This window comes from Trachymyrmex cornetzi, unplaced genomic scaffold (genome assembly GCF_001594075.2).
Source record: "Trachymyrmex cornetzi isolate Tcor2-1 unplaced genomic scaffold, Tcor1.1 scaffold123, whole genome shotgun sequence".
NCBI classification, from domain to species: Eukaryota; Metazoa; Arthropoda; class Insecta; order Hymenoptera; family Formicidae; genus Trachymyrmex; species Trachymyrmex cornetzi.
The window spans coordinates 348,755-374,523 of record NW_017295795.1 but is presented as its reverse complement, the minus strand read 5'-3'; the positions used below and the strand labels follow the sequence as shown (position 1 = coordinate 374,523).

General features: G+C 35.8%; 1 protein-coding gene across 1 annotated transcript in view; it reads right to left on the bottom strand.

The window, feature by feature from the left end:
* Positions 1–25,769, bottom strand: part of mav (TGF-beta domain-containing family member maverick) — a 45,197-nt gene that overhangs the window by 3,836 nt on the left and 15,592 nt on the right. The window contains exon 2 of the mRNA XM_018521022.1: positions 13,387–13,507. Coding sequence (XP_018376524.1) covers positions 13,387–13,507 — 121 coding nt within the window. The remainder of the gene's footprint in view (positions 1–13,386; positions 13,508–25,769) is intronic.

Below are 25,769 nucleotides of genomic sequence, written 5' to 3'. Positions count from 1 at the left end.
GAGATAAATTCTTTGGAGAAAAGAAGAGGAGAAAGGGGTGCGAAAATCTCTCTCTCTCTCTCTCTCTCTCTCTCTCTCTGTGGGAGGGAGATAAATTCTTTAGAGAGGGGGAGGGGAGAGAGAGAAAGAGAGAAAGAGAATCCGGCTCCGATTGCTGGAAAGCCGGTATTCTCTCGCCTCTCTTCGTTTCTCCTTTTAACTCGCTGATTAAGTCTTATTTATGGGGGCTCGCGAGACTGCTCAGGAAAACTCTCGCGAGGCCATTAATTATCCACAAGGCATCAGCGACCACACACCGTTTTTCCCCAAGCCTGTCGCGTTCAAGTGCCACGATGATAATTACGGAGTATTTAAGTAGAGATCTTCAATTAAGTAAGAGATTGGACATTCCTTTTAGACAACTTTTGATTGGATTGCTATATTCGGCACGGTGCTTAACATAGAATGAGATGTATTTCATATTTGATTGTCTGGTTTGTATTTGTTTGATTGAATCTACCTGAATTCCAATTAATGTAACAACATTTTTTATATATGTAGATTTAGACAGGAAGAAGGGTTTCGCACAAGGGACGGAAGGTCTCGGATGTACGCTGGGAGAGAAAGAGAACACAACGTATTTTCCCAGAATGGAATATCTGCTCTCAAAGATCTTTGGAGCGAAATCTAATTATAAAAAGTGACAAAAGAAAGACAACTGAGCCAGTATGTCAACTGAGTTCAATTGTTAATTTTTAAGAATGAGATTTCACTCTTTAGACTCCAAAGATTTTAGAGACCGGTGATAGCTATTGCACACTTGTCCAAAATAATTCTACGAGCAATAATAAATATTAATTAACAGGCAATGAGAGCATTTACAGCGCGGTATTTGTGGAGCGCAATACATAAAACATATTCACAATACTTTTACATTACTTGTTGATACAATATTCTTGGACGTTTCGATTTACTTTAAACCATCATCAGCAATGCCGTATAATTTTCATAACAATATTCAATCCCCACAAATTGGAGATGATCTCTTCGTCCTAGTTGAGAAATGCTTTTACTTCTCTTCGTTAAATGTGAATAACCTTCGCTTTTATAGATCACAGTTCGAAGCGTAACACGTAACGTTACATATTTGACTTCCACATGGATAATATCTTTAGTAATATAGCTATAATTTATTTTCTACTCATTGTAATGTAACGTGTTGCGCTTCAAACTGTGATCTGCAAAAGCGGAGGTTATTCACTTGGTTAAACAACGAAGAGAAATAAAGGCATTTCTCAACTAGGAAGTAGGAGTATGCTCATCCTCTGTCGAACGCAGAGACCATCTCCAACTTGTGGGGATTGCATATTGTTATGATAATTATACGGCATTGCTGATGATGGTTTAAAGTAAATCGAAACGTCCAAGAATATTGTATCAACAAGTAATGTAAAAGTATTGTGAATATATTTTATGTATTGCGCTTAAAAAAATATCGCGCTGTAAATGCTCTCATTGTCCGTTAATTAATATTTATTATTGTTTGATTTTCGACAGTTTTATTAAATATAATTGGTTTTTTAATTTCACGAGCTCTCATTATCTAATTTATTATCTGCTTTATCTGGTTGCCACTTAGATTTACAACTACAACAATTAGAAGTTATCTCGGCAGTGAGCTAGGTACGGGGAATATAAAAAGGGAAAGATGGAAACAAAGGATCCGAGTGAGGACTCTATTTGCTTTATCTCGACGTGTGAAAGTGGCTAAACTCGTGGCTCGACAATTTCTTTCTCACGCGAAACTCTTTAAATAAGCCGCGAGAATAGACGATCGCCGGCACGCTGAGATAGATAGACAGAGAGAGAATTGTGGAAAATAATGGGTCTGTTCGCGCGTTGCTTAAAACCCCTAAAATTTTTGCTGCGTTATTTATACTCATTTCTAACCAATGCACAATGTAGATTAACTTTAATCTCTTAATTTAATTTATTTTTTTATCTTTTTTTACACTTTAAGGAAAAAATTTATTAAATTCTAGTAAATATTTATTTGAACAGTACTAACTAAATATTCACTAAATGTAAACATACATTTATTACGTACAAAAATTATTAATTTAAATATCGTTTTTTTATTGAGTAAATATTTTTTTATTGTAAGTAAGTCTTAGTACTATTCAAACAAATATTCATTAAAACTTAATAATTTTTTTCAGTATAACCATTAGAACTTGAAAAGAACAAAAAGTAAATATTAAATCGACAATATAAAGTTAATCTCTACATTAATAGAAATAGACATTAATGATATAATTATATAAAAGTGTCTAGAAATTGGGCGAGAAGGTTCGAGCCTTTCCATGGTTCGTCGCGTGCTCAGAATGCGTTACTGATTAGTGCCCTTATTTATGAGTTGTCGTACACACATGTATATAAGAAAAGATACGATGAGGGAGGCTGCGTCTCCCCGCAGAAAATTCGTGACACCGAGTGATTTTCAGAGCCCCGACACATTTCTCGGTTATCACGTTCCTCGCATAATTTATCTGCCTGATGACAGGCCAACGCACCGCGTCGTTTCACATTCGGTAGAATCGTACGTTTTCTTCTCTCTCTCTCTCTCTCTCTCTCTCTCTCTCTCTCTCTCTTTCTGTTTGTTACTCGTGGCGCCACGGGATCCTCTGCTTTTAGAGCGAGGGCAATACTTAATCCTTCGTCCACCGAGTGTATTTCTGCAAATAGACCCACGTCTATTTCTTGCAGGTTTCCTCGCATGATTGGATGAAAAATAAGATCTTGTAAACGTTTGATACATACATGCGGAGTATCCGCAGAAAACCGGATGTTCTCTCGCTACTGATTCTTCTGCCAACTTGCGGTCGACGTTCTCCTCGCAAAGAAGTAGAGCAAAATTATTATGTACGTAATTTTGTATCTTTATATCTAATTACGTTTAACAAATCAAAATTCTATGTACATACTTTAAAATAAAATTCGCATAAAATTTGATAATAATTATAGTCCTATTGTCTATCTATAACCATTGTAAAATTAGTTTTTACAGAAATTTCTTTAATTTCAGTTACCGATTCTAGATCAAATAGGGACTGCGTAATTACGAGAGCATCATGCATAAAATATCAAATTATGTAAAAGATCCTTTTTTATAAATAATAGTTGAATTATAAGCCGCATGTTTTTAGACACTGAGAAAAAGTATTAAATTTTAATAAATATTTATGGAATTAATATTAGCTAAATATTTATTAAATATATGTTTATTTGGTACAAGAATCATTATTTTTATTTATCTATTGTATCATTTTTTATTTAGTAAATATTTGTTTAGCGTACCTGATTTATATACCGCGCGTAAATGTTATGTTAGTACTCTCTCTATTCACAAACAAATATTTATTAAAATTTAGTACATTTTTCTCAGTGTATATAAATAATTAAATTAATTACAAAGACTTGTAATAGATTATTTGGGGAATCAAGTGCAGATCTCTGATTAATGTAAAATTAATTTATGTGGCTCGTATCGATCGGCGAGCTGAGTTTCTCAAATCGATCGATCAATCGTTCCAGTTCTTCCGAGAGACGTTTCCCAGCAGTCACGTTCGTCGAATAACGGCGTACGTGCATCCCGCGTGTTTCGGTGAAATCGTTTGTTTTTTCGAGCCGCGTCGCAACGAAAGATCTACTTTTAGAGAGGGATGGTAGATACTTTTAGAGCGTTTGATGCATGTCGCGCGAATGGCGAGGTGGCATAATTTCTTCGATCGCGAGAGCGAATGTCACGCGATCGTGCCAACTGCTCGTCCGCTAATTACACGTAAACACCTACGAGTGATACGAATTCCGAGCTTGTTTTTCTTTATCAATTACTCGCTTATGAACGCGACATTGCATTTATTTATAACTTTTCTATAATGGCAATGTGTCATTTAAAAATTCACAATGCTGTTTACTTTGTAATTAAACAATTCTAATATTATATGTTTGCGTTTTAACAATAAAGAATATTCACATAACTTGTGTTGGCTTTTAAAGGCTTCTACTAATTTTCATTGATATTAAACAATTCAACCATAAAAATAAATTGATGGAGATTTGCCTTTGGTTATTTTTTTATCACATGTTTCGAATTAAAATAATTATATACTTCGATATACACTTGAAGTTAAAAATAATAAATTTATTTAACTCAAGGAGCAGTGGCGATTTGTAAAAATAATTAAAAATAATTCAAATTGAATATAATTTAATGTTATGAATTTAACAGTGTGTTATAATCACTCATCGTGACTCGAGTTCGATTTATCTTTATTTTTCATTCCCCGCAGTTTTCATTCGTTGTATTCTATTAAAATAAATTACGGGAATTTCTCATGCGACTATCCGATTGTTAGATAAAAGCATCAAAATCGTATTTATCGTTTACTCCATTACTTTTGTTAACTCCTCTGCGAGAGAGAGAGAGAGAGAGAGAGAGAGAGAGAGAGAGAGAGAGAGAGAGAGATCAGGAATTTCAGGCGCGCGGAAAGCGATCGCAAATACTGGAGACGCGAATACAAGACGAAAGGTGAATACAAGGCTCCCATTTCGCGAAAGATTCCTTAGGAAATGGATTTCTATATCCGAGGAATTACGCGTCTTCCCAAGAATTAATTTTGGGAGCACCTGAGGAATGGAATGCCACAGATGCGGCCGTGGACCACTGGCGGAGATCGTAGCCCTCTCCTCTTGGAGTTTTTTTTTTTAAATACAATTTTAATATAGAATTTATAGCAAAATGTTATATATATGTAGTTTAAATATCTTTGAAGTGCTTAATCACAATTTTAATATTCTAAAAATATTTTTTAATTTAAGAAACTCCTAGATATAAAAAACATAGATTCTATTATTATTCTTTTTGTGTTAATATAATTTAAATAAAACGTTATATGAATTATACATTTAATAATACTTTTTCAATATATAATAATAATTTAAATAATAATTTAATATTCTATCTTTTAATATTTATAATATTAAAAAAAAATTTCGCTTGCGCGTTAATAGCTCTCTTTGAAAAAGGACCTCACAGAAATCATATGGAAAATCACTTTGGTTAAATTGGCTGAAACTATGATATTTTATAGATTATGAGATGTCGATCAAAAGTTTTCTTAGATAAAATCGTAAAAAATGGAGAGTTTTTACTGTAACACCATTTGAAAGTTGCTATTTTGGATCTAATTGTACCGAAAATATCTTTATCTGCTAAACTATTCATTTTTTGGTAACTGTACCTTACTACTTTTATGCATAGAATAATGAGGTAAATCAATTAGTACAAAGACAACACATAGTTGCATTTCAAAAAAAATTATGCAATTTGCGTACTTACAAAATACATTTTTTTTTAAAACAACAATTAAATTTCCTTTACATTTCAAATTTTTAAATTTTCAACTTTCAAATGATGCTATAGCAAAATTTGTCAATTTTTGATGATTTTGCCTAAGGAAATTTTTGATCAGCATCTCATAATTTGCAAAATATCATAGTCTTAGTAAATTTGACCGAAGTCACTTTTTGATATAATTTGTGCGAAGTCCTTTCTGGATCCGCCAATGCCGTGGACGCGCGTCAAGCACGCGGCGATTTCATTCAATCGACCTCGGCCTCGGCGATGAATCGCGACAGATACGACCGAAAACAGACGGTCCCGTTTGGCGGTTGACCAGGTATCGGCGCAAAATAACCGGCCGATAAAGCGCCCAGGAATCCGCGGAATCCGGACCATTTCTGCCGTAACGATTCTAGGCGAGGGCGGGCGTGTTTTGCCCCGCGCGCGTATATGGCACCCTCGTCACCCGATGAGAATTCGAATGTGACGACGGGGAAGCGACGGGGAGAGAATCGCGAGGCGATATTACCCCAAATAACATCCGCAGGAGCGCGTACGCGGCCGTCAATCGCGCCGGTCGGCGTGCCGTGCTTATTATTAGGCTGTATCACACGATGGCACGCTCCAAAAATAAACCGCCGCGTGCCGCGATTTACGCGCAGGTGACCCTCCGTCACGGACGCGGAACTTCTCCGAAATCCCGCTCTCTCCGGAACTGAGAATGAATCAAGCATCGTTAAAAAGCGAGTTAACTTCAGATATGCGCATGCCAAACACAAAACGTGACAAAACACGAAACACGTAATCGAGAAACGATTCGGATTGAGGTCCCGATCGAAATGTTGGGCTTTTCAAGCTAGACTCGAAGACGGAATGTCTCCTACACACTTGTGGAAGACTCCCGAATAACGAGGATCTTTCATTCTGTTTGACAATGCCGCGGGATATTGAATTGGGATGGTGATTTAATTGTTTCGAAGGCTTCCGACATTCACACTTCAAAGTTTTGGCATTAAAATCTTTGAGGATCGAAACTTCGAAGAATCGAAATTACACAATTATTAATTTAATATTAATATTATAGAAACAGGACCGTTTTTATATAAATACATCCACTAAGTAAGAGAAGTGTCAATTAAAGTTAGATGTTGGAAGCGATTAAGAGTATCAGGCTTCGAGATAATAAATCAAAGAATAGAATTAAATATTCTTTGGAAACCAAATGCAGTTAATGAAGTATAAAGAAATTTAGATTTATTGATTGAAAATATTTAACAGATTTCGTTTATGTTACACAGTTGACTCTTAAACATTTTATATCTTGACACATTAGTTTTCCTGACTCTTTCTATATTATGGAGATATATTACGGATATATTGAGATTCTAATTTGATTAACACAAATTAGACCAGGCGAAAAAGATGTCGCTTTAATCAATGCCACGTTAATGTGACGTTTAAAAATAAGCTGAGCGATGACACTGCGCATATTTTTGAACTAGAAAATCCGGAATTAGCCCAATCGATCTAACATGCCCTAATAGTCCGAGGAATAACCGGTGGCATCTGCATTTCTCGGTGTCCTACATTTAGCCGACGCTACTCTTCGTAGAATCATCGAAACCATTGACAATTTGGAAACCACGTTTCCAGAGCATCACCGATTACGGAAGATAATCGCGAGACCCTCTTGCGATCTATTGACAATTTCGAAGATTCGAAGTTTTGAAAGTATTCGAATGTTCGAAGTTAACTTCGAACCTTCGTAGGTACTTCAAAGCTTCGAAAACTTTGAAACTCGAGGCTTCGAAACACTTTAAACTTTGAAAGTTTGGGGTTAACTTTGAAAATTCGTAAGTTCGGAATCAGCTTCGAATCTTCGAAGTTGTCAAAAGTAACAAGTCATGAGAGGGTCTCCCTATTATATTATCTTTCGTTATATCGACGATGTTCTAGAAGCTTTAAAAATTAAAAAAATTTCAAATCTTCGAAGTTGTCAAGAATAATACAGTCCTACTCGCGACCATAAATTTAAAATTCCCGGAGACGAATTCAAGTTTCGGCCTATAATCTCGCTGCCCTTCATATTCATTAGTTTTTTACGTATCACTCGGACTAATTAAGCTGCGATTAATAAGTAAGAGAGAGCGGGGCTAGTTGGGACACTTTTTCTTTAAATTATTATAAATCTTCACACAATTATGATAAACTAATGGTAAATGCTTTAAAATGTTGCATGTTCATCTGACTCAATAATTAAGTACTTATAAATTCTTAATATATCTCGTAAATAAGAAAAAAAATTACGTTAATTATAAGGATGCAAAGTGGATCAATATGCTCCACCTATGGAGCATGTTGAGCATCCTCGAACGATAAATTGAGTCATGAAGATAATCGTTTAATGAGGTTATATGTTATTAAAAACATGATAAGATTATGTATATTAATCACATTTTTATTATTTTCATCTTAAGTATAATAATTTGTAATATTCTTTCTTTTTAAATACTTAAATTAACCAAATTAGAAAAACTAAAATCTTTACTCTTTATAATAATAATCAAAATATATGTTTAATCGTTAACGTAGAATAAAAAGCATTGATAAAGGCAAATTTCATTTAAGTTAGTTATGAGATATTGGCCCAACAAGCTCCATATCGGTGTTGACTGATATTTTTTTATAACTGAAAAACACTAAATAAAATATCAACTTGAGCATTAAAGTTAAAAAATAAGTTAATAACTTATATCTAAAAAACACATTTGATTGTTATCAATCGCTTTAATTATCACGCAGACCAAAAAGAATATCCAATAATTTTACTTTTGATGTACGAAAATGAAAAAAGCGCACGTATTTGGCTGTTGACAACCGGAAATAAATTATATGTATTAAGCGCAGTAATCTCTGTCTTTGTGCTACCTTACGCAAGCATAAACGTATCTATAGTATATATTTTGGTTATTTAGATATTTATATTTGCCCAACTTGCCCCTATGCGCAACCAGTTCCGCTCTACCTTACTCAGCGGGATGTAATTAAAATTACCTTTTTAAAAGAAGGTTTTAAAAAAAGGCGCTAAGTGTACTCCTCGAAAAAAACTGTTGTATCAAATCAAAAGTAAAAGCCAAGTAGTAGATCTTTTCATTGAGGGAGAGATCTTTCTATTTCACCCCAAAGTAATATAGCAGTAAGTACCCGGGGGGTAACTGAAATAAACTTAAAGCAACGGTGGTTTAAGAGGTCAGAGGAATAGAAGCGATGGGATAGAAAAAGGTCTGAAGGGGGGTCCATTTCTTCATGTATCTCTCTCGCGTATCGGCATATCCTCGCAACGACGTCTCACAGATAAAGCAAGGTAGACTACTTCTTGTGGGAACTACTTCTTGCGGTGTGTTTCTGCCCGGCGATTCGTTCTTATTGCATTCGGGAACTCGTCGTTCGGCATTCCGCCGCGGTCGGAATTTATCTTTCATAATAACAGCCGTGTACACACGACGGGGAGAGGCCAGCTATCAAGAGAGACCATTCCTCCCCTCCTCCTCCTCCTCCTCCGCCTCCTGCTCTTCTTCTTTTTCTGCTTTGCGCACCTCTCTAGCTGGTGTATAGACAAGTACCTACTTCAGACTGGTTTCGACTCGACTGGGACGGACTCGAGCCCACTCGAGTGCGTGTAGGTACGTGTTATGCGGGCCGTACCACCCGGCGTAAAACCGCGCGCACATCGCGGTGGTCGTCGGCCGTCCCGTCCCGTCCCGTCCCGTCCCGTCCCGTTTCCAACCAGATGCGTGCCGACTTTTATCTCTTTGACCCACTATTTTCAGGGCGGCCGTAATTGAGCGGAGTCGTGCGCCGACGAGCCGCCGCTCGTGGAATTCATTAGCGGGATTCACGTCTTAATTTGTCGACGCGACGAAACGCGCGGACGGACCCGCGTAGCTCATATTTCGCGAATCTAGCACGGTCGAAATAATTGCCCTTACGGAAAAAAAATTGTACACTATTCGATCCAATTTTTTTTTCAATTTTTTCACTAATTCGATAGTATTTCTCCACAAAGGTGAAGCAACTGACTGAGCAATCACTTTTTAAAATGATAAACATATCGAAGAGTACGACGCAAGAGTAATTTAACTAAAACTCGAGTAAATTAATCCTAAAATTGAAATTTAAGATTAATTTACTTGTTCACCACGCATCATATCATTAATTTGCTTCTACGATTATTATTAAGTTTTTATCATAAATTTACATAATTCACATGAAATTGCTTGGTCCCAAATAATTGATATCATTATGTATAATTTATTATTACGCAGAAAAAAAAATGTTATATTTAACCTTTCATCGGCATACTGAACTTTAAAGTCAATTTTTTAATGTTCTTCGAAAGAAAATAAATTTTTGAGTACATGATGATTAAATGAGTTTTTAATTATTAAGGAGTATATTTTAGGACTGTTATCAAGAAAATATTCTTTTTATTAAAGGTAATCATTCAAAGAAAAAAAGTAAACTTAACAGTAAAATATTTTTCTATGTGTATCAATAGCTTGGAAAACAAGATTTCTCTATTTCTTAATTTTTTAATAGTTTTTAAAATGTACCTCTTATATCATGAAATTGATCTCAAATGAATAACTTATAAATCACGTGCAAATAAAAATGAAATAATACATAAATAATGCATGTGATTGCAAACGTAATGTATTACCAAGCCCCATTATTGTTATTCCAAGCAAAACAACAAGACACGATGACGTCAAAATGAATCATTACATTGTGATTACTGATTGAAAAATGGCTTCTGGTAATCCTTTTGGAGCTATTTTGACGTCATTTTGATGTCACGATGACGACTTGCGTTCTGCAGCTATCAATTTGGGCAGTTTAGGTTTCGAAGTCGACAGTCTGACGGCATTCTGAATGTTACACATCCTCACATATCGGCCACCTCGATTGCGAGACGTCGTCAGGCTCGCGCGCGGCGACAGTTCCTTTCAGCGTATTATTAAATTATAACCGTTTGCTCTTCGCGAAGTCTACAAAGTCGGCGAAGTATTTTTCCTCTCAGCCGCGCGCCGTGAGAGAAATTAGGTGGACGGCCAATAATAGCGCGCGTATATTTTCCCAGTATCCTTGAAGAAACACGCTTTTAGATCTCGCTTCCGGCAAGCTTCTTTTTCCTCCTGCCGCGAGGGATCCCCCGTCGCGCGAGCGCGCGCGCGATTGATCGATTACGTTCCGATCGATTACGAATTCCATGCAACAATTCGATACCTTATGGATGTCCAAACGATGTCCCCTTCGCCGTAAGGCTAGAGCACAGAACTTTGCATAACGCATAATGCATAAAACGTAAGAAAATCAATCAATCAAAATTTTTTTTATTTCATAGAAAGAAAAAATGAAGGACTTTGCTTCATTTTCTTATGTATTATGCGTTATGTAAGACTCTTATGCTACCGTCCATACATGGACGTACCAAAAAAACACACTAAATCAAGAGAAAGTAAAATGACTATATTTTCGTCATGCAAGTTAAAATAATGATTTTTTTATTACAAAATTTGACTATTTATTGACGTTAAGAATCAGAATATCCCCAAACAGAACAACAAGTCACGATACCGTTAAAATGACATTAAAATGAATCGGAAATAATTGAAAATGACTTTTAATGATCATTTTGGAGTCATTTTGACATCATTTTGATATCATAAAAACTTGTTCTGTTTGGGTAAAGTCATTTTGATTTTTCGTTGATTTTTGTGTTCCTTGAGAATATGTCTACCAGTATAGACGTCGTACGTACAATGTATCACCCAAACCCAATCATTAATACCACCTAAAGAACACACCAAATCAAAAGACAGTCGAATTAAAATGACCTTATTTTGTTTAATAAACATTTAAAGTACGTCTCAAGCTCAAAGAACACATCAAATCAAAGCAAAGTCAAAATCATGACAAGGTTTATATTTTTAGTATTAAGAAGAATTGCGCTAATTGATAACCAGCGTTGACTCCTATTGCCTGTACTGTATATTTTATGTTTTTTCTAAATTGTTTTAATTTAAGGAGTCTATAAAAACTTATTAGTTTTTTGTTAATTTGTAATTTCTCATAAAAAAAAAAAAGATTTTTTACTACAAAGTTTGACTATTTATTGACGTTAAGGATAAAAATTAAGTGATTTTGATTTTTTATTGACTTTTACGAGTTTTTGTGTTCCTTGGGTTTGGGGCGTATTTTATATATCTAACATAAACGGGACTTATCAGGACATATTTCGAACGTCTAAAGATGTCGAGTGTTGCGTGAAATACTCTACTCGCTTTCGCGAAATCGTACCTCTTCGCAAACGCGACGGCGCGACCAGGCGCGACGAATGCGAAACGAGACGAGGCTCGCGGAAAAATGTCTCGTAACGAGTTCGTCGACACGGGAAAAGTAAATACATCGGCGGGCGCGCCGTGGCGCCTCTCGTTACAGCTCTCGCATCACGGCAAGATGTCCCGTTTCTGCACGGCCGTTTTTCTTTCTCGAGGCGCGACTTTTATTGCCCATCCTTCGAACGATCGATCGTCGAGAGGCCGAGACGTCGTGAATCGTGAAACCGAAACGCCGCGCCGCGCCGAGACTTGAATGCGCTCCGCCGAGTCGTGATGACGTATCGACAGGCCGCGGTGGAAAACTGCATCGTTACACCTTCCTCTACTGTCCCGCTCCCCGCCGTCTGCAACCCCGTTTTCCGCATTTGTTTTTGTTGGAAACGTACCGCGAATATGCGCGCGGAGGTTTTTCGCTCGTACGCAACCGGCATCTCAGCGCGGACCTAATTCGTGGAAGAAGCAGAATTCCAACTAAGACTCTGAGAATAATTTAATTCTAAAATTAAAATTGGATCGGATTAGATCAGCGATTGCATATCTATTCGAGTGTTTTTTTCTTATAAAACACATCTCGGAGAGATCATGCGATTGTAAAAAAACAATCCTCGCGCAATTCTTCGCAACAATTCTTCGTGATTTACAGTCGCTAGAGAATCATTTCTTATCGCGTATTTTTACATTTGTTTGATTTATTAAATAATCGCAGTAATTATTCAATAAATAAGCGACAAAACACAGTTAAAAACAACCGTGGACTTGTGTTAAAACCGGTCCTCGTCAAATTTTTATGTGTTGAATTTTTTATATACTCAAGTATTAATTTAATATAAATGTGATTAATGTTATTTAAATATTTTGTATAAAATTAATATTTAACATTTCTTATAATTAGTGTTGAAATAACTTGTAAGTAAATAAACAAACATAAATAATAATATAGTTTTAAAAAACAATATGTTAATATATTATATATGTTAATTTTTATTGAAAAAATATGCTTCCAAAAATTTGCTTCCAAGTTGTGCAAAAGTGTTACATTTATTGTTTTTTAACATATTCATCTTGTAACAAATTAACATAAAAACTTGGGTGAACCATGGGATATAATAAATGTATTAAGTAAATACAACACAAATTTTCCAACTGTAGAATTATTATTATTACAACAAACGTTCCCAAATAGCAAGTTAATTCATTCATTATTCGTTATCATTCCTGATGTTAAAATGACATTTATGAGAATATTTTGACACCAAAATAACGACATTAACATCTGCTTCCCAAGTGGATACGTATCTCGAACAATCCATCCAAATTTTTGTATTAATTCAATACAAGCTGAATACATTCAAAAGTATATAACACAAACATTACGAAAAAATTAACACAAAAAATAACATTTGGAAACAAATTTCTTCATAAAATTAACATTTATAATATGTTAAATTAACGTTACGTTCATTATTATTTATTCATTCTAGAATGGGTGAGTTCGTAGAAAATAGGAATATATGCGTCGCATAAATAATCTTCGCTTCCGCGAAAGTTGCTACGAATCCGACTTCTAGTTTATAGACGGTAGGAGAGTTAAGATGATCTTACCAGCAGCCTGGAATACATGGAGGTCCCGTCGCGTTCTAAATTTCTGTCCATCGTGCGACAGCTGCACTTGTTTCAGGTACTCTCTGTGCGCTCTCTCGTACTCGGCCTGGCTCACGTTCGCCTGGAAACAAAATGCCATAATGGCTTCCTTAAAGCCTCATCATCGGCTCAGAAACGGTCGCTTACGTAACGTTGCGTGTATAATAGCGGCGGGACAATTACAACGCACATATACGGCGCGAATAAAGAGTAACTACCGGAAGCGCGTTCTTGCTTCTTGGAACTTTTACGGATAGAAATTTATAAATGTGTCTTTCTGCGCTCTCGTTCGGCGTCTTATTCTTATTACAAACGCTGCGTATAAAATGCTGACGATGATCTTTTTAAATATGAATGGCACAAAAAATATTTGTTGAAAATTAATATAATATATGTGTCCATAAAATAAAAATTTTTTAAATAATTTTGTACTATCAAAATAGTTATAAAGGACTCAAACTGGTTGTTGATGGATTTATTTTACTCATCACGATTAAGATTCTTATGTAATTATTTTGATAGACCAATGAAATCAGTTTCAAACCTGTATTTAGCTAAATTTTTGATGATACTTGAGCAAAATTATATTTTTCATAGTTTATTAAAATTTTGAAATGTTATAACTTTTAAAAGGACACGAAATAAAACACGTAAACGTAAATAAAACGCTCGGAATAACGTCATAATCTTTCTCAGAAATAACATTTAAGTTTCTCTCAAAAGACTCTTGCTCGTCGGGAAAAAGTTACAAAAGTTGCCTCACAGAATTCAAAGATGCTAAATAATATAAGTAAGAACCTCGTTGTGATTCATCGCGATTGCCATCCGAGATCTCGGTGACTCTCTTTCAAAAGGCGCTTGACGAGGTCGCTTGAACTCGCGCCGACTGAACTTTTGGTCCATTTAATTGATTCCCTAGTTGCATCCGGCGAGGTCGAACTCCAGAGCGATAATTACTTCGCGGACGTGACATCGAAATTATCTAATTTTTTGAGGTCACAGCGCTCCTTTCTCGACCCGGTTAAGTAACGACCCTTTTCTTGCCTTCTCACGTTCCCGTCCCTCTCCTGAAATCTCACTCACCCTGTCGCTTTTCTCACCGTCCCACCCTTCGCGGTTTTCTTAGTCGCATCTCTCGTCTTACCCCGATTCTTTCCCTGTTGCCGCCGCGCTCCTTTCGTTTTCTCGGTCGACTTCCTCGAACCCATTCTCGGCTACTGTTTCACGGTGATGCGCGATGGCGATGAAACAACCACAGCGAGAGAGCGAGCTTTTCCCTCCCCGCCACCGCGGTGAGAAAGACCAGACAACGACGAGCCGGCGCTCGCAAAATTAGCTCGTTGAGGCCGCGACCACTGGCGCGGCTCAGCAGACGGAGGATAATGGACCACTAGAGGGTGTGAGAATTCTCGTCCGTCGGGTTCAGAGTCCCGGTTCTACAGTAGGAGAAACTATTTATCTTATGAAGGGCGATACTCTTATTATTAAGAGTTCCAATTTGTAATTCTGCATATGTGAATGTTGTTGTATTATTATTATTATTATTTTAAAATTAAACATTGTTTATGCAACTAAAACGTTATTCTTTGCATAGAAATAAATATACTAATTGAGTCATAATTTAATTTGACGATTCTGGATTTGGGAAAAGAGATCTGGCTCGATAATAAATGAATAATTTAGTATCATCTGTATGCACTCAGAGCTAGATGTAATTAGATTAAATCAATAAAAGTGATTTTGCTCGAAGAGAAAATATATTGAAAAATTTTATCATATCGAACCTTTATTCTTTATAACTATACTAAAAGTATCACAAGGAGCCACTTTCTAAAAATTGACACATTTTTGAAATTATTTAAATATTCATGCCAATGTATTTTTTAACAATAATTCTTTAAATCCAATAATTGTTATTGCATCTGAAGAATTATTGTAAAAAAAAAAAAAAACAGATTGTCATACATATTTGAGTAAGTAATTCCACAAATGTCAATTTTTAAAAAGTGTTTCCAAATTAGATCCCGCCATAAAATCTTGTGTCCACGATGCTAGAAGTTGCTCTGAAATCTGAGACAAATCCGATTAATTGGTCAATTCATTCTTAATTATTTCTTTTAATTAGTATTCTCGTCGATCTAATATTACGAATTATAATTACATGTTAGATCGCGTGGAATTCACTTCCTTGTGTGCATAAAATTAAATTATTGCTCTTGGCTACGTGCGTGATCTAATCGTTACGTTATCGCGGAATCTCCACGAGACGAAACGTATCTCGGTCGCTGCACCAAGCCGCAGAACTGCGTCGTCGTCGTCGTCGTCGTCGCGGCGGCAGCGGCAGCAGCAGCCGGAAGTGGCGCCGTCGAAGCGAGCTGTGAGCTGCGAGCAGGGGACGACGGCGCGCGCGCGATGAATCATCGTGCGATCCGCGAAGAGACGCGTCGCGACTTGACGCCTCCGCAGTACCTTTTTACGGTCACTTAACCGCTTAAGAATCGCTTAACCGTTCGCCCGGCTCGGTTCCGGTCGCGGGATTGGCGCGCGAAAACAAATTTGTGGATCGCGCGCGCCGCGCCGCGATCCCGCAACGCGAACGAACGCGGGCCGAGAATTGCGCCGCGATCGAGCGAGTGAGTCACGAGAACCTCCAGGAAACGGCGCTGGCGGGGCGTACAGGACTCCTCCTCAACGACCTCAATTTTTTCTATTATTACAAATCGCCGAATTAATTTCCGTGAATGCGACGCGAATGTCCTCGTCGAGGACCGCAGGGCAGGCAGAAATGGAGTTATTTCTAATCGCTATCGATCTCTCGTATCGTATGCTAATGTCGCGGCCACCGGAGAACGCGTCTTGAAATATTAATCGCGTCGAAAGAAAGAGATAGATAAAGCATTTATTACCGTTCTAGGGTAAGCCCTTTAAAAATATGCACTGAAAGAAAAAAATGATTATAATTACCATAATTTATAGTCATTCTTTGGAACAATTTTTTACTTATAGTTGTTTTAACCATGCAAATATAATCAATTGTGCTATTAATAATAGTCACGCACTGTTTGTGAACATCTTTAGTTTTAATTTATTTTAACTATAATTTTTTATTGAGTTAATGTTTATTTACTGTAAGTAAATGTTTACTTGGTACTATTAAAAAAAAAATACGTATTAATATTTAGTAATTTTTTCCCATCAGTGTATAATTATGCAATATAACGACAATTTACACGTGTTAAATTGAGTTCCTTTTAAATCCTTGCCGTTTCTCTTCGGCAACACGTGACACGCATAAATCTGTTACGGTCCGGCACGGCGCGGCGCGTCGATACTTTGCCACAAAGTTTTATGCTGATATCAACGCCCACGTGGGGACCTGTCACGGCTGTCATCATCGTGATGTCCACGACGATTAGAGAAATCATCTGTGACGAGTGATATATCGTTTCTTACCGCGGTAAAGTTCGAAATTACACGGCTCGCAGTCGATGGACGTCGTGTCGTGGGAACGTAGGAGTCGCGCGATCCGTCCTGTTATAAATAATGATAATAAATAAAACATTCGCGGGGCCACGAGTGTAGAAAGCGCATTCTTGCGATCGCCTGGCTATATTTTAGACAAGAAATGTCTGCTCTTGAAGTATTATTGCGATAAATTCTTGAGGAATAATCTAGCCTATCGTTTTTTAAATATCCGATGTTAGTAGATATTTGAATAAATTAATAAGCTCAAGAAATTTTCTCTTTCAATCGTTGTTAATCACTACTGTGTGCCACTAGTGTCTTAAAATTATTTTAATCAAGAGGGAGAAAGTCTATAAATTACGCGATGATTAGGCAAACGTGCAGAAATTATATTTATCCGCTATAAGTTGCAATTTGCAATATTATATTGTAAATGTCCGCGTGTTAACGTTAATGGGTACGCTATAACGTTAATAGACCCTCAGCGACCCTCTGACGTTGTGCAACGTTATATACCAATGCTGTTTCTCACGTTTATGCAAACGTACGTGGCTGCAACGTGATGGCAACAGGGAGAGAGGAAGAACGTCCTGGACAACATAAAGTCTAAAATCGGGATATAAGACATCTCTAAGATGTCTTATCGCTCATTTGCTACAACAATACAATTATCATTTTTTAGTTGCTTGCAGAAAAACGAAAATAAAAAAAGAACTCAAAAATAGCGATGTGAATTTAACATTTAACACCATGCATGGTATTAAATGTTAAATTTACAATTATATAAATTGTGAATTTAACACCATAGGTTTTAAATCCACAATTCTGCATCATGTTGGTGTTAATATTAACAGCAAGCAACACAATAAGAATTATATAGACACATAATATACGTACAGCATGCGGTATTTATATAATTGTAAATTTAACATTTAATACTATGCATGGTGTTAAATGTTAAATTCACATCGCTATTTTTCAAAGTGTTCTTTTTTTATTTTCGACCATGATGGTATTGATATAAACATCAGGGGTTTAAAAAATTACACACCGTATTGATGTTAATATTAAGCAATATAATGAGAATTATATTGATTCTATATGAGTGTTAAATCCACACCAATATTTTTTACAGTGAAAAAAAGTAAAGACGGAAAAAAGAACATATTTTAAACAAAACATTTACTTCTCTACAATCAGTTATTGTACCAAAATTGCATTTCAAATTAATATTACAAAATTTTAACGATACAAAATATTAAAACTCATTTTTGGAAAATTTTGTATTTTAAATTGTATAGCAAACGAGTTGTTATAGTAAACGAGTGTTATATTTAGATTCTGGACTTTTGTTGTTTGAAACCTCTCAAGACGTGCATTCCCGAGGAAAGATCTCGCATGCACCTTCAATTATTTCAGTGAATAACCAACGGAACACCCTCTTCCCTTAAATAACGGGGGCGATCAATTGATCTTTTTGAATACGTATATTCATCCGTGAATTATGCAGATCCTCGAGAGAATCCTCAAAGGATTCGCTACGCGGAATGCATGCATTGTGCAACGTCGCGGGGAGGAGTCTCTCTTCCCACGCGTCCCGAGAGAGATGCGCTTTGACATTTGGATTTATTTATTTATTTATTTTGCCACGTACACGTTCGAATGCGAGACAAACCGTGTCCCGCGCGGGGCATCTTTGGGCGCTTCCTGGCTTCGGTTTGAAGCTAGGAGCCAGGAGCGCAGGTCTCAATTTTGTGCAACAAGTATGTCCCGGATGTCTTCAATTGCCGGGGCCTTCCGATTGGCGTATACGGCCAATGACAGATATCCGGATGCCCGGATAATGGACGTTTCAGTGACGCGCCGAACGCTTCGGATGCAACGGATAATCGTAATGAGAGACGATGTGTACGCCTCACGTTAGCAGAAACCCATTTGCTTAGGCTATTTATACTGTTAATGAGGATGATCGTAAAGCGCGGCCGGAACCTCGCACTTCTCTCAGTGAAAAAGAATGCCGTCGTTTCGAAGAGCTTAGGATAATCAAGCCTAATTCGTCCGATCCTTTAATCGCGATTGCAATTCAAGTATCTCTGTTCATTAAAAAAATAAGGAGAGACAATGTTTTTCGTAACTATAATTATGGAAAAAATTAATTTTTATATCTTGTAGAAAGATAATATTCTTCTCTCATACACTGAGAGAAAAATGGTTACAGTAATAAATAATTTAACTATAATTTTTAGTCATTATTAATGTTAGTAATTATATATATATTTTTTATAGAATTATAAATATAATTATATTTAAAGATTATATGTTTTGCGGATTTTTTCCGTGTCCAGATCCATTCTTAGAATACCAACGTTTCGTGAATCTTGCAATCCACTTCATCAGTATCAGGCTGCTCCTCGCCCTGATAAAGTATACTGCAAGATTCATGAAAAGCATAATCTTTATATAGAAAGCACCCGTGGAAGCCTCAAGAATATTATGATTATATTATTACTATCATTACAGCAGTATTAATTATAAAAATGGAGCTCCTAAATATAATTATTTTATCATGCAATTATAATTACAAAAATGTTTCTGAAACTTTTAAAGTAAATCTCACTCTCGGTGATCAAAAATTAAACCACTCTTTTTCAAGACTACTTCAATTTTCACTTTTCAAAGTGAGATACTACTCTAAAGAATTTAAAGAGATACCGAGCACTTCACTCTCAGTGAATTAATAAAGTACATTTGCATAAATTATACCATTCTATTTTGACTCTGGCTTTTCGATAAAATAAAAACAAGTGACTAGAACCAAATAATTTTTTCTCAGTGTAAGCATAATCCAGGTCAGAAGAATTCTAGGCGCGTCTCTCCGGATTCAGTTTGCCGAGATTTAATTATCGTGACTAATAACGATTACACAGTAACAGTAATAATGCTAATAACAGTAATAATCGAGAGTCCCTCTTTACAGTCCGCGTTCTTATCCTTATCTCCATCTCAGTTTCGCCATTATTTAATCATACTCGTCGTCACGAGTCCACCGACGACGTTCGCGCCTTCCGTCGTGGTCGTGACGCTGAAAAAAAAAAGCGTGAGAAATTTTCACGCGACCTCACGCATTTACGCTTTACGGGAACGTAGTCGACGTGGCGTAATGCTGCACGTCGATTTCCTCTTTTGTTCCCCTCTGTCTTGTATGTACGCCCGGAGAATGTACGTACGAGGTATGACGTTTTGAGAATAAACACGAAGGTAAAATGCAGCACCGTGCCGTGAACGGGTTAACGCGTCGCGCATTCCCGGACTTCTATGCGTGCAGGCTGTTCGTCGTCGCCGTCGAAAAGCTTTCTCTTAAAATTTAAGCCAATCATAAATCTCGTTAGCGTCGATTCAAACCGTACGGTGGCGTTTATTGTCGTGTCGGCCTGCCTTTGAATCATTTCCTCGACATCAGGTTTTCGAGCGAACTCTTCAGGAACGAGGGCGTCAACGAGGCTGACAAACGTACACGATTTATTGTACCGCATCGAAATAACATACGTATCGTTAAGGAGTCATTAACCCGAGAATAGTCATCTGGGGTATTTTTATATCTCACTTGTGAAAAAATGCGAATTGAGGTAAAATATTGTTTAACTCATTTTTTTCCTTTCTTAATAACTATTTTTTAAATATGCAATTTCATCGAAAACTCGCAACAAAAAAGTATTATAATACTTAAAATCTTTATGTCTTCAGAAATATTGTCATAATAAGCAGATTATTCCCTTTAATCTATTAATTTAGTTTTTACTTACTCTTTTCAGAAAATTGTGATTAAAAACATATCCATAATGTTCTAAAGTACTAATAAATTGGATATCACAATCAATAATGTACAATATATTGTTAATAATAGTAATTTTAATTAGGGTATAAAAACAATATGATCTTTTAAAAAATTAGATGATTACTTGACTAATCTTAAATGTAAGACTTATAAACATTTTATAACAGTCGACATCATCACGCTTGTCAAAATATATAAATATTGAATTATGTAAAACAGTGTAATGTTTGAACAACCTCTTTCGGGGTTTCTTTATATTTTTCTTTAAAATAAATGCTGATCGAGTAACTACTATTCCTCTCTATAAATAAAATTTTGATTAAGTAACTGTAATGAAAATAAATATTTTATTTAATATTGATATTTTAGTTTATAATGTATCAATTTTGTATATATCAATTAAATATATATATATATATATATATATATAAATTAATTAAAGATAATATTAAAATATTATCTCAATTTAAAAAACCAATTAAAGAAATATCTGTCAATTCGACGGCGGCTCGAGTCGATTCGTTCATCGCGGGGTTATCGAAAGAGAGAACGAAAAAGACATAATAAAGACACAATGTTTTCTACGATGCACTAAGCCGGACCGTAAATAACGATTTAGGGCCATAAAGTTCTTTTCTAAATTCTCCATTCGTCCGTAAAGAAATTTATTCGTCGGGGCCCTGTTTATCGGGACAAATCGAACGGATCTCTCGATTCGTTCACAGATTTCTATAGAAACAACCACAAATCGTATTATTTGTCGATGCGCGATCTCCATAAGATTCATCGCTAACCTCCCGCGTGAATAATCTCTAGCGCATCTCGAGTCACGCGCGATTACGTAAATATTATTTAATATCGTCTTGCCGCGTGCGGAATCGAATAATAATCGTCTGATAAAAAAAAAATGATTTTGTTGAAGTATATAAAAATTTAGTTAAATACATATCTAAAAATAATTTTGTTGGACTATCAAAATATTGTAATTACGTACACTGAGAAAGAAATTGTACTGAATTTTAATAAATATTTGAATAGTGCTAATTAAACATTTATTTACCGTAAATAAATATTTATTAAAAACAAAGATTGTTAAATTAAATTAATGATTCTTGTCTAAATAAAGATATCTTTATATTTAGTAAATATTTAGTTGAAACTATGTAAACAACACATAAATAATTTATTAAAATTTAGAATGTTTTTTTAATGTAGGAGTTTCAAGCATAACAAGCAATGCTGCTGAAAGTTTTGACATTTTAGCAACTAATTTGAGCATCCCACATAACTATTTCGATGGTTCAACAAAATTATTTTTAAATTTGTATCCAGTTAAATTCTTAAATACTTCAATAAAACTTCTTCACATGTAATAATTATCTTTGTATCACTCATAACGGATTTCACAACTTTCTCGACATTGCTTCGTGATATCCTGGGCCTGTGCTTCATCGAACACGACGACGATGTTGGGATCGTGAAAAACGGTACGGTTAATACTCAATCCATAGTTAATTTAGAGCTCTACAAGACGCGCGGCAATTGCTCAAGTGCTCCCGATAAGTCCAATGGAGCTGTCAGCGCATTATCGCCGCAGAAATCCCATAAATATCCGGCGAACTTGCTCACAAACATGCCAAGGCTTTATCTTTCGAAAATTTATGCGTTCCGCAGCCGAACGTGAGCCGTGAGATTTGAATGGACGATCACACGTTATTGTCGTCAACGTCGTATCTCAACGCAGCATTATAATAATAACATAACATCACGTTACAACATAATATTACGTTATTGATTTTCTCTTTTTTTTTCCGAGAAACAAAACTCATTCGGACAAATAAGGTCCGTCAAAATTGCGTGACAGGAGTACATTTTTTAATCATTAAATTAATTTACATTTATCGTACTATCGTACTCGTTTCTCACCCAGTCTTTATCGAACGTATTTCCCCGCGCCTCTTCATTAACGTTGAATTTATTACCTTAACGTGCAGCTCTTATTATCGAGTATATAATCATCTTACGTACATGATATCGCCATTGGTATTACCGGGATGGTATTTGACGTTCGTCCGACGCACTGACGTGCTAAAATTAAACGCATTTTCCTTCAACAACATTGCGCGCCTGACGTTCGTAAATTCCAACAAAGTACGCACCAAGAAGACGGGGGACGTCTGTTTAATGAGGCATACGTTATACAACGTGAGTCCCAACGTGAGCGCCGGTGGATCATGATAAATTACGACACGATGCGCGCCGCGCGCGATGGAGTTTATAACTGGAAACAATTAATGGCTAACGCGATTGACCGGTTGACTTGTTCGCGCGCTGGCCGCCGTGAACGGATGCGACGAAATCGCGGGACAATCTGTACCAGAGATACAATTATGCGGTTCCCACGATTCAATCTCTCTCGCCTTAACTGATTAGTCGCGGCTCTCTGTACCCCCTCGCCGCAATCTCGGAACCGCGTCAAGGTTCCCCGGACCGGATTTTACGTCTGCGGCTTCGGCGATACCGACTACCGAGGCGAATGATAAACATCGAGTGCTTTCCAATTGCTTAACACATTTTAACACAAACATGCACAGAGACGCATAAACTGTAGCATTGTGCACGACTCAATTGGAACTGAATATACATACAGAAAAATACATACTATATGTGTGGTAAGTTCGAATTCTAGTAAGTTTAATACTTCAATCAAGATTATCAAATTAAAGCAAATTCGATTGATTTATTATAATATACAAGGTTTGCGTCTTCGAGAAATTTTATAATATCCTTCAAAAGAAAATTAATTCTTTTTTTGAATACACATAAATAATGAGTTTTTCTAAAATTTGCAATAAGTATATTTTAAGATTAGTATCGAGAAGATATTTTTTTGTTAACGATAACTATTACTTAAAAGGAAGAAAGTAATCACTTTTCTTAGCAATGGAATAATATTTTTTCTATGCACGCTGTGCATATGATTTCGAAAAGAGTTAGATTAAATGTAGCTTTTTACCTGTATTAAATGAAAAAAGCAAAAATACCAACGTCTTCCATCTTATTTATAGCCACCGCGATTAGTAACATGTAATTGTCACTAGAAAACACAAGCTTACACAGCCGACTACTAGTAGCCTTCAGGCTAAGTACGGATGTGTAATGTTGTGTCGACGATTATGGCAATTAGAATACAATTCGTGTCGCCGTATGATTTTACAATTGGGAAACACCCATCGTAAACTCTGATCTTTTAATTTCAGCGTGTATTTAAACAATGGCATTCGCCACCCTGAAAAATTAATGAAGCGTTGTCCTTATCGTTTTTAAGCGTTGTTTTATCCTTTTCTAATTCTTAAAACTACAAAAAGATGAAAAGCAAGTTAAACCCAGATTAAAGTTAATCTGCAGTGGAGGTAGAAACTGGCATTCGATAGTAACAAATACGAGGCAAATATTTTCTTAGAACGCGCGCGAGATACCTCATTATTCCGTCACTAAACTGAAGTTTCTATTAGCAGCCTCTATTATCCATGTTATCTCGCTGTTTGATCCTCAATTGACGCCTCATTAATCTGTCATTGTCTCTCCACGTGACTTTTCCTGTTTCAACACTTTGTAATCGAATCGGTAGTCAGCGTTCGTCATCAATATTTTTCTTTCTTTTATTGCATGTTTCGACCACAATTAGTACAGTAAATACAATACAGTAAATACAAAAAGTATTTGACCATAATTATATAGAATATAGAAAGAACGATTTTCTTGAAGTGTCTAAATATTTAGCTGGATACTGGTCTGAAAATAATTTTGTTGGATCAACAAAATAATTACATAGAAATCTCACAAGCCATACTGAACAATGCTGCAAAAAGTTTTGACATTCTAGCAATTAATTTAAGCATCTTATGTAATTATTAATCCAATAAAATTATTTTCAGGTCTGTATCTAAATTTGTATAATAGATACTTTAGCAAAACCGTGTAGAGCAATATAATAATACAATGAACGTGCGAAAAGAATTCATCAATTCATACAGAGGATGTTTTTATAAAGTCTTATTTATAAATAAACTATTAATAAGCAATTAATTAACAATGAAAAATTTGTCCTAATGTAAAAGAGTTTCGTAAAAAATAACCGTATTCATGATTCATGATCTTAAAAGCTAAATTTTTCGATTGTACAAATATTTTTTATATCTCCAAATAAGACAATTTTTCATTTTTGCTTATTATTAAGGTAGCATATTATAACTATTACACATAATTTTTAGGTAAAATAATTTTGAGAAATATACATCTTACTTAATTTTTTGTTAATAAATTGCTAATTAATGTTTACTTTCTAAAAATAACTTAAAAAATATCTCCCTTGTATATACAATATACTAATTATATTCGTTTCATATAACATTATGTAATAACTTAAATAACATAAATATAGGGTGTCGTAAAAAGTTCGATTATTTTAGATGACAATGAAATGACGAAAAATGTGATAAACGACAGGTAATTCCGATTCTTTTTGAGCAGTCCCCTTTTCTATGAATCGAGATATACCTCAAATAATTCAAGAAGACATCCCCCATCGCGTCGGATTTCACAAAGGCAATTCATGTTGGAATTTCCCAGTGACATTCAAATTTCACCTGCGGCCAAATCACTTCGTGGTCCACTACGGCGAAATTTTACTCACCACTCGGGATAAACTTTCGAATTGGTCGAAATAATGCGATACTCTTCTTACATTGTGATGAATCGTGCGAATGTAAACCGGAATTTTATAATAGGCGGTATGAATTTTCGAAGAAAGTGGCAGCGACTTGATAAATTCATCGAACGATCGTTATTTATACAGTGCGGCGATACATTAATTCGCGACCGTTATTTATAGTCGTCGACTCGACGAGCGAAAAAAATGTGCGTAGCAACACGCACCGTATAATTATGAAAATTCCAAAGAGTGAATGATTGGCGAGAAATATAATTTAGAAATGATGATAATTGAACGAGTTGGACATGATTACGAGCGCAGAAAGCTTTC